Below are 17308 nucleotides of genomic sequence, written 5' to 3'. Positions count from 1 at the left end.
TGGATCCAAGGCTGAAGCCTTGTCTTCCTTTTCATCTCTTTTCTCTGGGTTTGGCCTCAGGTGGCCTCTGCACAGCAGGAGAAATGGTCCAGGCATGATGCTTCTTCTGGGTCTTTATTCCAGGGGAAGGGGAAGAGAGTCGTGTGTGTGTGTCGTCCCCCCCCCCCCCCCCCGTGTCAGCCTTTTCTTTAAAATGACCCTGATTGGTCCAGAGTAGGCCACAAGCACATCCGGTGGGACAGGGAGGTGGGGCTTCATGATTGGCAGCTCTGGCATGATTTCAATGAAAAGAAAGGAGTGCTGGTTGTAGATGAAAAGCACAGATGTCCACTCCAGTGGGAGAGCTGGGTTGCATCTTGAACTGCAGGTGCAATGTAATATTTTAACCATTACCTTTTGCATTTCCACCTGTGCACTTAAAAAGGTTTATTATCTGAAGCAATTACAAGACCTCATATCAATACTACAGATGCAAATATAGCCGTTTAAGTTACAAAGAGTCAGTTTTGCTACCATAATGATGTCTTGTGACAATTATTAAAATCATGCTGATCCTGGCCCTGGCCAGTTGGCTCAGTGGTAGAGCGTTGGCCTGGTGTGTGGGAGTCCCGGTTTCAGTTCCCGGCCAGGGCACACAGGAGAAGAGCCCATCTGCTTCTCCACCCTTCTCCCTCTCCTTTCTTTTTGTCTCTTTCTTCCCCTCCCGCAGCCAAGGCTCCATTGGAGCAAAGTTGGCCTCAGCACCGAGGACGGCTCCATGGCCTCCGCCTCAGGCACTAGAATGTCTCCGGTTGCAGTAGAGCAACGGCCCAGATGGGCAGAACATCGCCCCTAGTGGGTATGCTGGGTGGATCCCGGTTGGGCGAATCCAGGAGTCTGTCTCTCTGCATCCCTGCTTCTCACTTCAGAAAAATACAAAAAAAATAAATAATAATAATAATAATAATAATAAAATACTGATTCTGGCATATTTGTATGTTTCCCCTTTGTTTAATAGGGACTTGTCCCCTAAGGGACCTTCCAGATGAGCCATTCTAGATTCCATGCTTTGGGAACTGGATCACTTTCCCAGCTGCCTTTTGTCACTAGTTCCATGTGAAGAATAAGTGGATTGACTTTTAGTTTAAGATTATTAATACACCCTTGGTTTTTTCTGAAATAGAAGTCATATACCCATATCCTTATGCTTTGTGAAATGTAGAGCATGTGAATCGATGCAGATACTCTGAAATCAAGAAGGTTCCATTGCCTGATCATGAACAGGTCTTTCTTCTTCCTGGGCCTCAGTTCCCCCATTTATAAAGTAAGTTGACTTGCTGTATTTTTTTTTTTTTTGACTTGCTGTATTATATTGTTTCAACATATTCTGTAATTTTTCATTTTTTTAATGGGCTTTATTTATGACACTATGTTACCTTTAAAGGAACCTTATTTTACTTTGTCGGATAGAAAAACCCAGGATGTTGCAGTGGTCTGGAGGGGAGTTTTTTGAGCCAGATGGCATGGGCTCAGAGTTCAGCCCCACCACTTACCTGGGTGGCCTTGGGCAGATTGCTTCTCCTCTCTGAGCCTCAGTTCTCTGAGCTCTAAAACAGGAGTAATAGAGTATCTGCCTCTTTGGGTTGTTGTGGGATTAAATGAGTATATATAGGGAGGGTGCTTAGAACCATGTTCAGTGACATGTGGAATTATCAGTTTAGTGTGCGTTCTGATGGCTTCTAAACCCCAGGAGCAGGGTCAGCTTAAATTCTGGCCCTCCTCCTACCCCTCAGGGCCAGGTGTACCCAACACTCCTCTAAGAGGGTACTTTTGTGTGCCCAATGGTAACATCAATAGTTTTAGTGTATCCCTGCCATGTGTCTGACACTTTTAAGGACTTGCCACATACTAAATCGTTTATTCTCTACAACAAGGCCAGTTCTGTCATTGTCTCCATTTTATAGATGAGAAGCCTGGGGCATGGGAAACTTGAAGTAATTTGCTCCAGGTCCCAGCGCTTGGTCATGGTAGAGCTCTGCCTGGAGCCCAGACTTTCTGGTCCTGAAGCCAACTTGATCATCTCACCTTATTACACATCCCTCAAAGTCCAGCTCTCAATAAAATGTTCTGAGGCCACATGTGTTTTGGGAACTCTACTTTTATAGAATTATGTGGCACATGAAAGGCTCTGAGAAGTTCTGCAGGAAACATACTTTTTACATTTATTTGTTTATTTGTTGATTTGAGGGCGGGAGAGATGGAAAGTGGGGGAGAGAGAGAGAAGCATCAACTCATTCCACTCAGTTATTCTATTTAGTTGTGCACTCATTGATTACTTCTTATCTGTGCCCTGATAGAGGACCGAACTCACAACACTGAAAGACAACACTCTATCCATTGAGTCACCTGGCCAGGGCCTTTTTTTTTTTTTCCGGCCAGGGCCTTTTTTACATTTATTTTGAAATGTACTGATTCTCAATTTTTCTTGGTGGTTGAACTTTTAATTTTAAAGTGGTCACTAAACATGATTGCTCAGTGCTTCTTTAAAAAAATCCTACAGACCCTGGCTGGTTGGCTTAGCAGTAGAGTATTAGCCCGGCGTGTGGAAGTGCTGGGTTCAATTCCCAGTCAGGGCACAGAGGAGAAACGACCATCGGCTTCTCCACCGCCCCCCCCCCCATCTTTCTCTCTTCTCCTCCCACAGCCATGGCTCAAATAGTTTGAGCAAAGTTGGCTCCCAGCACTGAGGATAGCTCTATGGCCTTGCCTCAGGCACTAAAATAGCTTAGTTGCTGAGCAACAGAGCAGTGGTCCAGATGGGCAAAGCATAGTCTGGTAGGGGCTTGCTAGGTGGATCCTGGTCAGGGATCTGTCTCTGCCTCCCTGCCTCTCACTTAATAATAAAAAATATAAATAAATAAATATTCCTACAGTGTTAAATAGAAAAGATAATGGGCTTAGGGGGAATGAGGCCCAAGTTGATATTCCAGCTCCAGCAGCTGTTAGCTTGAGGACCTTGGGCAAGTAATTTTAAATCTAGAATTTGTTCTCACTTATGAAAAAGCGGCTGTTAATTTTCCACAGAGCTGTTGGAAGGATTGAAGAAAAGCAATGGCTGTGAAAAGGGTTTCTCCCATTTTGGTAATTGGTGAACTCCTATTCATCCTTTAAAACCCTAATTCTTTACCCACATTCTACCAGCCTCAAATAGGTGTCTCTAAAAGGTAATCTTGAGGGCAGGGACCATGGCCATTTTATTATGTACTAGGCCCATAACAGGTGCTTAAATAGACCCTGAAGAAATGAATCTCTTTACATAGACTATAGACTGTGTCTTATTCTTTGTGTATTTCTGGGACAGAGCCTAGTAAATCTTCAATAAATGTCCTTTGGGTTGAATTAAATTGTAAGAGCCAGTTACACTCAGGGAGGGATATGATGAGGGCTGATTGGAATGTCCAAAGGCCCTGCTTTTGTTTCAGTAGACAGCAGAGCAGAGCACTGGTTGGGTCTGCCGAAGAATCTACACACCTCTGTTTAATGAGATTTACGGGCTGCTGCTCCCCCGTGCAAAGCGTCAGTTGCTGCACAGCATTTGGAAACCATTCATTGCCTCCTCACTGCTCTTCTGAGGTTTCAGCTGTTTGTGTTCATGCTTCTTCAAGCCCATGGTTCATGGAAAGGCCTTTATGCTCTCAGAACCAGCAAGGGCTTTTTGTGTTGGTGCATTTCACCTGAGTCTGGGCTCAGGCAGCGGGGCTTTTTGTTGCTTGTGTCATATATTTAAAATACAAACCATCTGAAGACAAATACAGAGTGCCTCAGCAGCCCATGAAGGGTGATGCCAGGTGTAATGTGTGTAGGGCCAGGCTTGTTCATCACGAGCCACATGCTGTCACACTCCCGGTAGACATGAGGGAGTCAGGTTTAGAGGGACGAGTCCCAAGGCCAAGGGGAGTGTTGAATCAGATGCCAGATGGTGGGGTGGTCAGTCAGAGCCCTGTGGCCAGCTTTGTGCTCCAGGGTTATTTTAACCAAGCTCTCTGAAAATTTGGGATGATAATATCTAACTCATGGAATTGTAAAAATTAAATAAGATACTGTGCATAAGTGTCCGGTGTATATGTGTTCAATGTAGGTAACTACTGACTCATTTTTTCAACTTTTGTTAAAAGTGAAAACAGTCTGGTGTTTACTGACAATAAACAGCTATGAGTATGAGTAATATTTTTAAAAAAGCAATTGAATTATTTCTTTGGGAAAAATTCCCCAAAGTGGGTGTAGCTAAGGAAGAAGAAATGCCAGGTGCGCCTGACCAGGCGGTGATGCAGTGGATAGAGCATCAGACTGGGATGCATTAGACAGTTATCCCTGTGCCCATCAGAAATGTGACTGCGAGCCTCCCTCTTGTCCTTCGTTCTCTCCTTGGTGAGGTCGGGTCTCATCACTCCTGAACTATGATGGTGATGCAGATGCCTTTGTTACTGAACCTGTCAAACACGAGACCACATCATTTTGATGTTTGTTTTCCGCTTCTCTGTGATGACTCATGCCTATTGTAAGAACCTGTTCTTTTTTTTGAGTAAATTACACCTTACTGGAAGGATTTTTAAAACCTTGGTCTTTGAAGCACTTGTGAACAGTTGTAGGAGGCAGGCGTAGGACGGGGTAGACGGCTGAATGCCCAGTGGGTTTGCTGCTATGCATTTTCATCTGGCTCGTGTTCCAGCCGCTGGGGACCCGGTGCTTTTCTTCAGCACACCAGGGTCTCTGGTTTATAATTAATCTTTGCCCACTTGGGGAAAAGATACATTATTGTGGCCAGCATGTATCTTGTCTGCCACCTGCTCTGTCTCTCACCAGTCGGGGAGTCTCTCTCCTGCGTTCTTTTGCAAGGGTTTGGGACGGGCCTGCAGCTAGCATGCAGCTTTCCTTTTGAAAGCCAAACTCTGATCCCAAAGGTGACTTTTCTATGCTAGTTTTCTCCATTGCCCCTTGGATTCTGGTGTCCAAGTTGGAAGTTTGTCCTACGTGCTCTAGGTGCAAGTCCACGGGTCTGGTGGGAAAAGGGCCGAAAGAACCCGTTGTCCAGCCCTCTTCTTTCACAGAGATGGAAATCAGGGCCCAGAGCCATTGACTGCTTCCTTCAGGGCATTTTACAGCCGCTGCTTCTCTTTTTCTGCTTTCAGAGTGACCCCTAAGAACCGGAATTTTGACTTCCCAGAACTGGAGTGTCTGACATATAATAGGTGTGCAAGAAGCATGTGTTTGCTGGAAGAATGAATTGCATTAGCTCACACTGTCTTTGGATATAATGAAGGTCACATCTCCTACCTGGCCCCACTTTATAGAAACGTGCATTGCTGACATCACAGACTTAACTGTCAAACACTCCCCCCTCATTTTTTCCCTCCTAGATCCCCCCCCATTCTCTGCATAGGTCAGCAGCCCATCATTGACATAATGTTCCAGGGAGAAGACCTGACAGTTCTGCCCAGCAGACCTCTTCCTTGTCCTCCCATGACTTAACCCTGTCCCCAGCTTTCGGGTGTGCAGCTGGAGTTGCCATCATCTCTCTGCAAGGGCAAGGAGATGGTGGTGTCACCGCCATGGTTACTCAGGATTACACAGTCTTCCCTTCATTAAAAAATAAATGGTGTCCCTGGCCGGTTGACTCAGTGGTAGAGCGTCAGCCTGGTGTGTGGGAGTCCCGGGTTCGATTCCCAGCCAGGGCACACAGGAGAAGCGCCCATCTGCTTCTCCACCCCTCCCCCTCTCCTTCCTCTCTGTCTCTCTTTTCCCCTCCCGCAGCCAAGGCTCCACTGGAACAAAGTTGGCCCGGGTGCTGAGGATGGCTCTGTGGCCTCTGCCTCAGGCGCTAGAATGGCTCTGATTGCGGCAGAGCAACGCCCCAGATGGGCAGAGCATCGCCCCCTGGTGGGCATGCCGGGTGGATCCCGGTTGGGCACATACGGGAGTCTGTCTGACTGCCTCCCCGTTTCCAGCTTCGGAAAAAATACAAAAATAAATAAATAAATAAATAAATAAATAAATAAATGGTGAGGATGGAGAAATCACTGTGGGGTGAGAGAAGAGGAACCAGCCACTCCCTGTGCCTTCATCTCAGGGTTTCAGAACACGCCTTTGCATCTCAAACTCCCCTAACAATCTTGAGAAGGAGGGTGAACCTAGGATCGTTATCTAATTACCCTTGAGCACTTGTTCTGCACTGGGCACACGCATAGAGCGTCCTAGCCCTTCACACACTCATCAGATCCTCCCAGCAGTCCTAGGGTGTGGGTCCTCTTGTTGTCCCCATTTGCAGATGAGGAGACCTAGGCTCAGGGCAGGTAAGCCAGGCTGCTGGAGAAGCACATGGACAGCTGTCCTTATTTGTATTTGGCCCCAACGCTGTAGGACTAACGCTCGCGTTTAAACTCAGGCAGTTGCGAATCATTTAAAAAATGAGATGATTTAAAACAAAGAATAAGAAAATATTTCTGCACTTTTTAAACCAGGCTTGCAACTAGATTCTCAACTGTGTGCAGAGCCCTGGTTCCTAACCCCAGTCCTTCCTAGAGCTGCTGCCTTCCCCAGAAGCAGACTGATGTCTGTCTCACATTTTTGAAGCAGGAGCATATGTGCACTTGAGAAAAGTCACAGGGACAAAATATGTCCTCAACTTGATTGGTGCTCATTTCCAAACCGTCGGGGGGTCATATCTAGCTGGATGAGGAGTCTTCCTTTGACAAGTCCCGCTGGGGCAGAAAAGGAAGACCCCTGCCTGGAAGCTTTTAGCCAGGGTCACAAGCATTCCAGGACATGACAAAGATCTTTCTAGAACCACAGATAACAGTGTCCCCAGACCGGCACATTTTGCCTAGCAGTGTTTGACATTTGGCTTAGGCAGCTATGACGTGCTGACAGGGAAGGGCCGGGCAGCCGGGAGCAGCCCAGGAAGCAGGTGGCAGAGGAGAGAGATGAAGGCCAGGACCTCACCCCACCCCCCGGCCCCTGCCTTGAGGTTGCTGTGTGCCCGAGGAGAGCTGATCCCTCCTATGATCCTCTTGTTGCTTTTCTATCAAATGAGGGGGCGAATGTTAGGGTTTCAAAGGCTCTTTCAGCTCCATCCCCTCCCCTTTCTTTTTGTTAACCAAGGTATAATTTACCTAGGGGAAAACACACAAATCCTAGGTGTACAGATTGATACATTTTTGAATTTTAAAGTTTTGAATTTTTGTACATACCCTTGAAACCCCCACCCAGATCAAGACCTGGAACATTTCCAGCCCCTGGAAGGTACCCCCTCCCACTCCGATCAGCTGTAATGTTTTTTGATTAATGATTCTCCTTGAGACCCTGGCCGGTTGGCTCAGTGGTAGAGCGTCGGCCTGGCGTGCGGGAGTCCCGGGTTCGATTCTCGGCCAGGGCACACAGGAGAAGCGCCCATCTGCTTCTCCCCCCCCCCCCCCTTCCTCTCTGTCTCTCTCTTCCCCTCCCGCAGCCAAGGCTCCACTGGAGCAAGGTTTGCCCGGGCGCTGAGGATGGCTCTGTGGCCTCTGCCTCAGGCGCTAGAGTGGCTCTGGTCGCGGCAGAGCGACACCCCAAGATGGGCAGAGCATCGCCCCCGGTGAGCATGCCGGGTGGATCCCGGTCGGGCGCATGCAGGAGTCTGTCTGACTGCTTCCCCGTTTCTAGCTTCGGGGAAAAAAAAAATGATTCTCCTTGGCTGAGCAAGTATCCCTTCAGACTCCCTTCTGTTCTCTCCAGCCCTGCACGGCCACCGGCCACGTGCGGCTGCTGAGCACTTGAAGTTTGGCGTGCTGTACTGCCATGTGCCTCATGTGTGCAGTGCCCACTGGCTTTGTAAGACTTACTGTGGGAGAAAGAGTATACAGACCATTTTGCTAATGCTTTTGTACATTGATCACGTTAAAATAGCAACATTTTGAAGATACGGAGTTAGACAAAATGCTATTACAATTAATGTCACGTGTTTCTCTATGGCTTTTCTCAAAGGGGCTACTAGAAAATTTGAAATTCCCTATGTGTTGATGCTGTCCTGGGACCTGACAGTGTTCTTCATAGGAAGGAATTGCCTCTTTTTTCTCTCTCTCTCTCTCTCTTTTTTAAAGCTGATTTTAGAGAGAGACAAAAACATTGATCTGTTTCTGTATCGGGGATCGAACCGGCAACCTTGGCATATCCGGACAGTGCTCTAACCAACTAAGCTATCCAGCCAGGGCAGGAATTGCCTCTTGAGTAGTGTTCCCTGCCCCAGTAGCTGCCTGGTGGCACCTGGAGAGTACTAGGGACAGTGACTGAGAATGTGGAGGTGTGAGCTTGGTGGGGAGGTGGCCGTGCATTGCACAGACGTGTTCTTATGGTTTTCAACATGGTTAAGTCCTTACAGGCTCCTTCTTGTCTCAGGCCTTGACCCTAGGCTCAGGTCTGGCTGCCCACAGGGTCCTTTTTGCTTGTTTCTGCCTCTTTTTATTAATTGATTGATTGATTTTAGAAAAAGAGGAAAAAATGATAGAGAAAAACACCAATTTGTTGTTCCACTTATTTATGCCTTCATTGGTTATTTATTTATTTATTTATTTTACAGACAGAGAGGGATAGACAGGAATGGAGAGAGATGAGAAGCATCAATCATCAGTTTTTTCTTGCGACGCCTTAGTTGTTCATTGAATCATCAGTTTTTTGTTGCGACGCCTTAGTTGTTCATTGATTGCTTTTTCATATGTGCCTTGACCGTGGGGCTACAGCAGACCAAGTAACCCCTTGCTTGAGCCAGCAACCTTGGGTCCAAGCTGGTAAGCCTTGCTCAAACCAGATGAGCCTGTGCTCAAGCTGGCGACCTCAGGGTCTCAAACCTGGGTCCTCTGCATCCCAGTTTGATGCTCTATCCACTGCGCTACCGCCTAGTCGGGCGTTGATTTTTTTTTTTTTAAGTAAGAAGAGGGGGTGATAGAGGGACAGACTCCCACATGCACCCCATCTGTGATCTACCTGGCAACCCCTGTCTTGGGCCAATGCTTGAATTAACCAAGTTACCCTTAGTGCCTGAAGATGATGCTAGGACCAGATGAGCTATCCTCAGTGCCCAGGGCTGATGCTTAAACCAATCGAGCCACTGGCTGTGAGAGGGGAAGAGAGAGAGGAGGAGAGAGAGGGAAAGAGAAGCAGATGGTCACTTCTCATGTGTGCTCTGACTGGGGATCGAACCCAGGACGTCCATATGCCGGGCCGACGTTCTGTCCACTGAGCTTACTGGCCAAGGCTCCATTGGTTGATTCTTGTATGTGTCTTGACTAGGAATAAACTTGCAAACTAGTGGGCTAGGGCCTGTTTCTCCCTCTTTTTAAAAACACACAATTGCCTGACCTATGATGGCGCAGTGGATAAAGCGTCGACTTGGACTGCTGAGGTTGCCGGTTCGAAACCCTGGGCTTGCCCGGTCAAGGCACATACGGGAGTTGATGCTTCCTGCTCCTCCCCCCTTCTCTCTCTCTCTCTCTTTCTCTCTCTCTCCTCTAAAATGAATAAATAAATAAAATAATTAAAAAAACACACACACACACAATCAAGCCCACACCTGAAGGTGCTGGCGTCTTCCTTGTCAAGTCCAAGGCCCACTCTGCCAGGACTGCTGGAGGCGGAAAAGTGTGAGGGTCTTTTTGAATTGGGTTTTAGGTTGACTCAGACCTTTTAGGGACTTTTTGTAGAGTCCACACCCTGAGGGGAAGAATCAACTCACCTTTGAAGCCTCTGAGGCCTAAGCATCCTGTGTTGGGGAGGCCTGTGAGGCCCACTGGGACTGTCTCTGCTTGGCCGTCCCCTCCTGCCTGCTGTTTTGGGTGTTGGTCCCCATAGCGGGAGTGGATGAGGTTGCTTTTTTATATACTTTTGTTTGATAGAAGACTTTTTTGCTAATCTTTTGGTTTTAAATATGTCTCTGGTATGTGGCTTAGGATTTGAGGTTGCTTCTTTTGTAGTTTGAGACAGCCATTTTTTAAAGGTAATTTTGTTCATTAACATTTATTGTTATGTTTTATTAAATTCTGTTGTCCTGTTTTGTTCCTTATTTTAGCCATAATTTGATTTCTCATATACTTGGGATTTTTAGGTTGGACTGTGCTCGCTGTAGATTTCTTATCAAACTTCCTTCTTAATCTGAGTCTTCTAATAGCTAACAGACACAAACAGGAGTGTTCTATTGCTTTAGATTGCCATATATAGCTATCACGAGGCAACAAGACTTTGGACTTCCTTCTACAGGCACCTTGAGCTGGAGGCTCTGCCCCTCCCCCATGCCACTGGGCTCAGGGTTGAGAAACACATTCATTCTCGGTTCTCCTTTCTGACTCCTACATCCACTCGTACTGATGACATAGACAGACCCTGAGCAGCACAGTAGGGAATAGGAAGGATGTTTAGTCATCCCGGTCTAGTTATACAGTCTCTCCAAGCCCACCTCGTCAGTCTTCTTGTAAATAAAAAGCTAATATACTGAGGGAGGATTAAGTGAGAAAATGTGTGAGGCAGTGCCTGCCACATACTAGTCACCTGATAAATATTAACCTCCCCCTTCTCCCTCCCTGTTTATATTCTTAGTGGCTCAACACGGCAAACAGTTTTTGTTCATACTGTAAAACTTGACCTTGAGTGATCTCCTGGTTTAGTCATTCTTCCTGGAGGTATGGTGACTTATTTTTGTATTTTTTTAATTGAAGTAAAACTTAACGTAACATAAAACCAGCCATCTTAAAATATACAATTCAGTGGCATTTAGTACATTCACAGCCTTGTGCAACCACCACCCCTCTCTTGTCCCCAAACATTTTCATCATCCCTCAAAGACCCCAGACCCATTAGCAGTTACTCCCTGTTCCACTGGCAGCCACTCCTCTACCTTCTGTCTCTGTGAACTTGCCTTCTTTTCTTTTTCTTTTAATTTTTTTTTTTTTTTACACAGAGAGAGTCAGAGAGAGGGATAGATAGGGACAGACAGACAGGAACAGAGAGAGATGAGAAGCATCAATCATTAGTTTTTTGTTGCGACACCTTAGTTGTTCATTGATTGCTTTCTCATATGTGCCTTGACCGGGGGGCTACAGCAGACCGAGTAACCCCTTGCTCAAGCCAGTGACCTTGGGTCAAAGCTGGTGAGCTTTGCTCAAACCAGATGAGCCCATGCTCAAGCTGGCGACCTTGGGGGTCTCGAACCTGGGTCCTCCGCATTCCAGTCCAACGCTCTATCCACTGCGCCACCGCCTGGTCAGGCTGGACTTGCCTTCTATGGACAGTTCATATCAATGTCTTTCATTTAGCATAATGGTTTTGAGGTTCATCTGTGTTGTGGCATGAATCAGGACCTCATTCCTTTTTATGGCTGACTAATATTCTGTTGTGCGGATAGATCATATTTTGCTTATTCATTCATGTGTTGATGATGGACATTTGAATTGTTCCCACTTTTTGGCTTTTATCAATAATGCTGCTAGGAATATTTGTGTATAAGTGTTGGTGCAGATGTATGCTTTCATTTCTGTTGGGTAGATCTCTGGGAGAATTGTTGGGTCATATTTAAAGGGTTTTAAGAATTAAAGTTTTCCAATCCAGTGTATGGCAGTATCTGGTACACATAGGTGCTTAATAAATGGTGGTACTTGTTTATGTTATTTCCTTGTGGAGTTTTTTTTTGTGTGGTTTTTTTTTTTTTTTTTTTTTTTTTTCATTTTTCTGAAGCTGGAAACAGGGAGAGACAGTCAGACAGACTCCCGCATGCGCCCGACTGGGATCCACCTGGCACGCCCACCAGGGGTAGGGGCGACGCTCTGCCCACCAGGGGGCGATGCTCTGCCCATCCTGGGCGTCGCCATGTTGCGACCAGAGCCACTCTAGCGCCTGAGGCAGAGGCCACAGAGCCATCCCCAGTGCCCGGGCCATTTTTGCTCCAATGGAGCCTCGGCTGTGGGAAGGGAAGAGAGAGACAGAGAGGAAAGCACGGCGGAGGTGTGGAGAAGCAAATGGGCGCTTCTCCTGTGTGCCCTGGCCGGGAATCGAAGCCGGGTCCTCTGCACGCTAGGCCGACGCTCTACCGCTGAGCCAACCGGCCAGGGCCAATTGTGGAGTTTTTTTATGTGGTTGATTTTCTGACCTTCAGACTTGGTCATTTAATTTTGGGAAAATTTTCTGCATCTGTCGCCATTCTGAGATTTTTTTTTTATTTATTGAAGTCATATGATTCACATATTGAAATAACTGTTGATTCCTCATGTCTCAGATTTATCTGATAAGCCAGATCACCTGCTTTACTGCTTTATGCTACAAGTATTTACTGAGTGCCTCATGTGTGCCAGGCCTATAGGGCTTTGTGGTTGAAACTTTTATACCCTAAGAGGGCACAGTGACTGCATTTAGCCCCATCACATGGTATGGTGTTTGTTAAATAATAATGTAAATGCAAACAAACCCTCTGCCCTCAAGTAACTGAGTGTGACTGGAGAGCCCAGTCCATACTTTGTGCGTTCAGTGCCTGGGCTGATCATTCAGACCTGGGACTGTAAGCCCTGCACCATTATGACCAGGGGTGCCTGAAGCTAGCTTCTACTAGCTCGCAAGAGCCAATCAGGTGTCTCTTCCCAACTCCATGTACAATGATGTCATATTGGGAGCTTGAAATCAACCACCATAGGAGTATTTACACCGTGGCAATGGGTAAAAGCCAGATCAGGGCTTCTCTCCTTTCTCTCTCCCTCTCTCTCTTTTTGAGAGCCTGGTGTTAAACATTTACCAGCACAACAGCCTGCCTTTCCAATTTTATCTCCTATTATTCTCCTGGTGGTGGTTTTTCACAGATGAGTTAACTGAGGCACAGAGAATTGAAGAAACTTGTCCAAGGTAACATAGCCAGAAAATGACGACTAGGATTCAAACCCACATCTGACCTCGGCTCGTCTTCATGGTTTTGGGACTACACAATACCTTGACTATATCTATTTTATTATCTATAGTCATATTTTTTTTTCTGCCTAACCATTCTGTCACTAAATTTTTATTTTGATCGTTTCTTAGTATCTTAGGTGTCAAGACTTCCTGGTGGGTTGCCTGAGCAATGCTTAGATCTTGTCCCTTCTGACTGGGAATTCTGTGTTTTATTTTATTCATGCAGAATTTTGCTAAAGAGTTTGTGATCAGTGATCGGAAGGAGCTGGAGGAAGATTTCATCAAGAACGAGCTCAAGAAGGCTGGGGGAGCCAATTACGATGCCCAGACGGAATAACCCCAGCCCTCGCCCTGCCCCTTGCCAAAGTCATTTGCCTGCTCTCCAGTGGAGGGGACCGCGGCCTCAGCTACCAGCCCACCAGCCCACCAGGGAGAGGAGACGCAATGAGAGGCAACACCCGCCGCCCTGTCACCCAACTCCCCTCCCCTGCTTCCCTCACACGTCCTATTACGTCCTATCTTGCAAAGCTCATGGCTCATCTTTCTTTTACCTTCTTTTCCTTTTGTCCCCCTCTTTCTTGTTCTGAAGAAAAAAATCATTGTGATGCCAAGATCATGCACATCTTCAGATCGGAGGCACCTCCTGTGGTGGTCCCTTTTCCTGGCATTTCTCTGAGACTGCCTGGCCTCCGCCAGGGTCTCATGTTGCTTCTGGAGCCGGGCCAGTGCTGCCATCTTGGTTCTCCTTGGCTTGCCCGCCTGCTTACCGCCATGGAGGCAGCTGTGCCGGGAGCCACACCATTGATGGCGGCCTTCACAAGCACACGCATTCGCCCCACATGTCAGGCTCAGACCTCCTAGAATGTGCTGCAGGGCCCCTCACCCACCTCATTCAATGTTGCCTAAGCTACAGAGATGGATGGTGCTCGGTGGTGAGAAGTTTAGGCCTGACTCAGACCGAAGGAGAAGAGATAAAATTTGCCTTAAAAGTTGCCGGGCATTAGCTTTGCCACAGGGTCTGAAACAGCCTGTTCCCGCCCTTTTGATTGAAGTCTCATTATGGCATGGAGTGGGGGTAGAGGTCTCAGTCCAGATTTGACAGGAGTCTTTCAGGGTTCATTTCAGAGGCTCCCAGAGCGATGACGTTAGGGAGAGAGGTCTGGGATGTGGAACAGGAATTCAGGTAGAATTGGAAACTGATTCTTGACTTTCAGGAAGGTCCTCGGCCGGCAGTCAGGACAGCACAGGCCAGAGCGCCCCTCTGCCGCCTCAGCTGTGTGCGCAGCGGAGCCTGGCCTCCGGGAACCGAACACCTGTGGTTTTAATCCTACGTCTGCACCACAGTCAAAGGATTAGCGTTTTGTTTTTTTGTTTGGTTTTGTTTTTCAGAGAAAGATGAGATTGGCTTGGTTCTTCATGAGCATATTTTATATTGTTCTTTTTCCTGTTTTCCTTGCTCGTTCCATTCGGGGGGAGGAGTCTGTGCTGTATTGGGGTTGTGAGAACATCTGCACTCAAACAGTTTACAGAAATAAATGTTTTTGTTTTTCAAAAAAACAAGTTCGTCTGATTTGTCTTCTAAAGAGCTTCTTTCCTCTAAAAACAAAAGCCATTGTCATCTTCAGATTTAATAGGCATTTATGGAGGTACTGGGGGTCTAGGCACATTCATACTGAGAATCTTTTTTTTTTTTTTTTTCTGAAGCTGGAAACAGGGAGAGACAGTCTGACAGACTCCCGCATGCGCCCGACCGGGATCCACCTGGCACGCCCACCAGGGGCAAAGCTCTGCCCACCAGGGGGCGATGCTCTGCCCATCCTGGGCATCACCATGTTGCGACCAGAGCCACTCTAGCGCCTGAGGCAGAGGCCACAGAGCCATCCCCAGTGCCCGGGCCATCTCTGCTCCAATGGAGCCTCGGCTGCGGGAGGGGAAGAGAGAGACAGAGAGGAAAGCGCAGCGGAGGAGTGGAGAAGCAAATGGGCGCTTCTCCTGTGTGCCCTGGCCGGGAATCGAACCCGGGTCCTCCGCACACTAGGCCGACGCTCTACCGCTGAGCCAACCGGCCAGGGCCAATTTTTTTTATTTTTTACAGAGACAGAGCGAGAGTCAGAGAGAGGGATAGATAGGGACAGACAGACAGGAACGCAGAGAGATGAGAAGCATCCTTGGGTCCAAGCTGGTGAGCTTTGGTCAAACCAGATGAGCCCGCGCTCAAGCCGGTGACCTCGGGGTCCTGAACCTGGGTCCTCCACATCCCAGTCCAACGCTCTATCCACTGTGCCACCGCCTGGTCAGGCCATACTGAGAATCTTAAATTAGTTTTTAACAACCACCTTAAGAAATAGGTGCTGTCTGTGTGCCCATTTTCTGGAAACTGAAGCTCAGAGAGACTAAGTATGTGTTATCTCCTGAGGCTACCCAGCTAGAAAAAGGCAGAGCTGGGATTCGAACCTAGGTCTCCTGGTGCCCCTGTGCTGAGGCTTGTGAGGGGAGGGGAGAGGCCCTGGAATTGAGGATGATGTGACAGCAGGATTCGGGTATTTCCTGAGTGGCCAGAAGCCTCCCCTCTCTTCAGGGAAAGCTGAGAGAATACCCTTCCTTGGCTGGGCTGTGACATCCTTTCTGAGGTTGTCCTAGAGCATAAAATCTGGACTTCCAGCACGCCAGACCCAGTGGGGACTCAGAATCAGGCCGGAGGAGTTTCAGACTCAAACAACTGGGTTTGGAGGAGCTGAGTGTGGGGTTGGAAGGGGGCAGGGACAGGGCAGAAACCAAAGTCAGCGCAGGAAGGACTCCCACCAGGTGAGGCAAAGCCATGATTAAGCTGCCTTATAACGGCACAGAGCTGAAGGTCAACCTGTGGCCCCTGCCAGCCAGATCTGGGTTCTAACACCTGCTACTCTGCTCACAGCTGTGTGGCTTTAGGCAAGTTAGTTAACCTCCCTGAGCCTCAGTTTCCTCTGCAAAATCAACAAAAATATTAGCTACTATGATAGGTGGCAAAGCTTAAGAAGAAGCAGGGTTCTAAGAGAGCCTGGAAGGACTAGTTAATACATCATGCCTGCCACTAGGACTTGTTAGTTCTGCATGCCTCAGTTTTCCTACACCCAGAACAGAGGGAGCCACACTGGGTCTCCCGCTGCTAAACCCATGGGCTTTTAGCTCCATTCAGAGAACTTGGGACAATTACAAACAAGGATAAGTTCCCCCTCTGGAAGAAAAGTTAGGTTCTGTGAAAGAAAAATACAAAGGGACTAGGCCTGGTCAGAGGCATCGCGGAGGGCTTCCCCAAGGAAGTGACACCTGAGAACTGGGAGAGAGGAGTGACACAGGCAAAGGGGGTGGAGGGACAAGGGGACTATGGAGAGAGGCTCCAGGGCGATGTTTGCTGGGGGGAAGACCACTGCGGCCACTGCCAGCCAGGCCTGGGTTCTAACACCTGGAGTGGAGCTGGCTTTGTATGTCAGGGAGCTTGGTGTTAATGAAAAGCTACAGCTCGGGGCTTTGCTGGGATTGCAGAGGGCATTTGATGGGATCCTGAGGTCTTCAAGGGCAGAGAGAACTTGTCTTTAACATCTCTGTCCCCTGTAACTAGCACTGACTAGGTGTCTGCTGTTTTCTGGCTTCCACCTGCTCCTGTCTCCAAGGACTGACTGCCCAATGTGGCCTTCATCAGGGCCAGCAGGGGTTCGGGATGGAGCTTAAAGTCTCCTTGCTTAGACAGACTGAATTATTTGACTCGATGGTCATTTGACAGCTGTTCCAGATTACCCAAAACTGGATAGTGTTAAACCACCGCCGTTTTATTTTGCCCTTGATTTCTGTGGGGTAGGAGGAGTGAGTTCAGGAAGTGTTCGGCACGGTGGCTCTCGCTAGCTGGGGTATCTCATTTGGCTGCATTCAGATCGACTGGGCTGGAATGCAGGCTGTCCACTCATGTGGCCAGCAGCTGATGCTGCAGTCGTCTGGGTGCCAGCTGACCTATGGGTCGGAGCACCTGACATGGCCTCATCTGCATGACAATGTCAGGGATATGGATTTTCTATAGGGCGGCTGGTGTCCCAGAGGACAAGGGAGAGGCCGTGTGGCATTTTCTGACCAAGCCTCTGGAGTCACATGGCAGTATTTCCTCTGCACTCTACTGGGGAAGTGGTCATGAGCTCCCAAAGTCAGGGAGAGGGGACATTGACCTTACCTCTCAATGGGAGGAAATGTCAAGACGTGTGTGACCTTCTTTTTAAAGCACCACACTTGCTGTGACCAGGCACTGTGTTAGGCCTGGGGTGCCCTCATGCTCAGGGGCTGCAAGGGGCTCAGGATGGGCCAGGGGAGATCTACAGTACAACAAGCCAGTAATTGCAGCGGGTATCCC

General features: G+C 48.0%; 1 protein-coding gene and 1 non-coding gene across 3 annotated transcripts in view; one reads left to right on the top strand and one right to left on the bottom strand.

Moving 5' to 3' along the window:
- The window catches only part of COTL1 (coactosin like F-actin binding protein 1), a 51634-nt gene extending 37141 nt beyond the window's left edge, over positions 1 to 14493 (top strand). For both annotated transcript variants that reach the window (XM_066350100.1, XM_066350099.1), the window contains one exon: positions 13160 to 14493. In XM_066350100.1, coding sequence (XP_066206197.1) covers positions 13160 to 13270 — 111 coding nt within the window. In that variant the 3' untranslated portion in view covers positions 13271 to 14493. The remainder of the gene's footprint in view (positions 1 to 13159) is intronic.
- A 437-nt stretch (positions 14494 to 14930) lies between these two features.
- Positions 14931 to 15006, bottom strand: TRNAT-AGU (transfer RNA threonine (anticodon AGU)). The gene has a single exon. It is a non-coding gene; the product is annotated as a tRNA-Thr (tRNA).
- Between the last annotated feature and the right edge of the window lie 2302 nt (positions 15007 to 17308).

The sequence above is a fragment of the Saccopteryx leptura genome, chromosome 9 (genome assembly GCF_036850995.1).
Source record: "Saccopteryx leptura isolate mSacLep1 chromosome 9, mSacLep1_pri_phased_curated, whole genome shotgun sequence".
Classification (NCBI taxonomy): domain Eukaryota; kingdom Metazoa; phylum Chordata; class Mammalia; order Chiroptera; family Emballonuridae; genus Saccopteryx; species Saccopteryx leptura.
The sequence above is the reverse complement of the archived record's forward strand: the minus strand, read 5'-3'. Positions and strand labels throughout refer to the sequence as shown.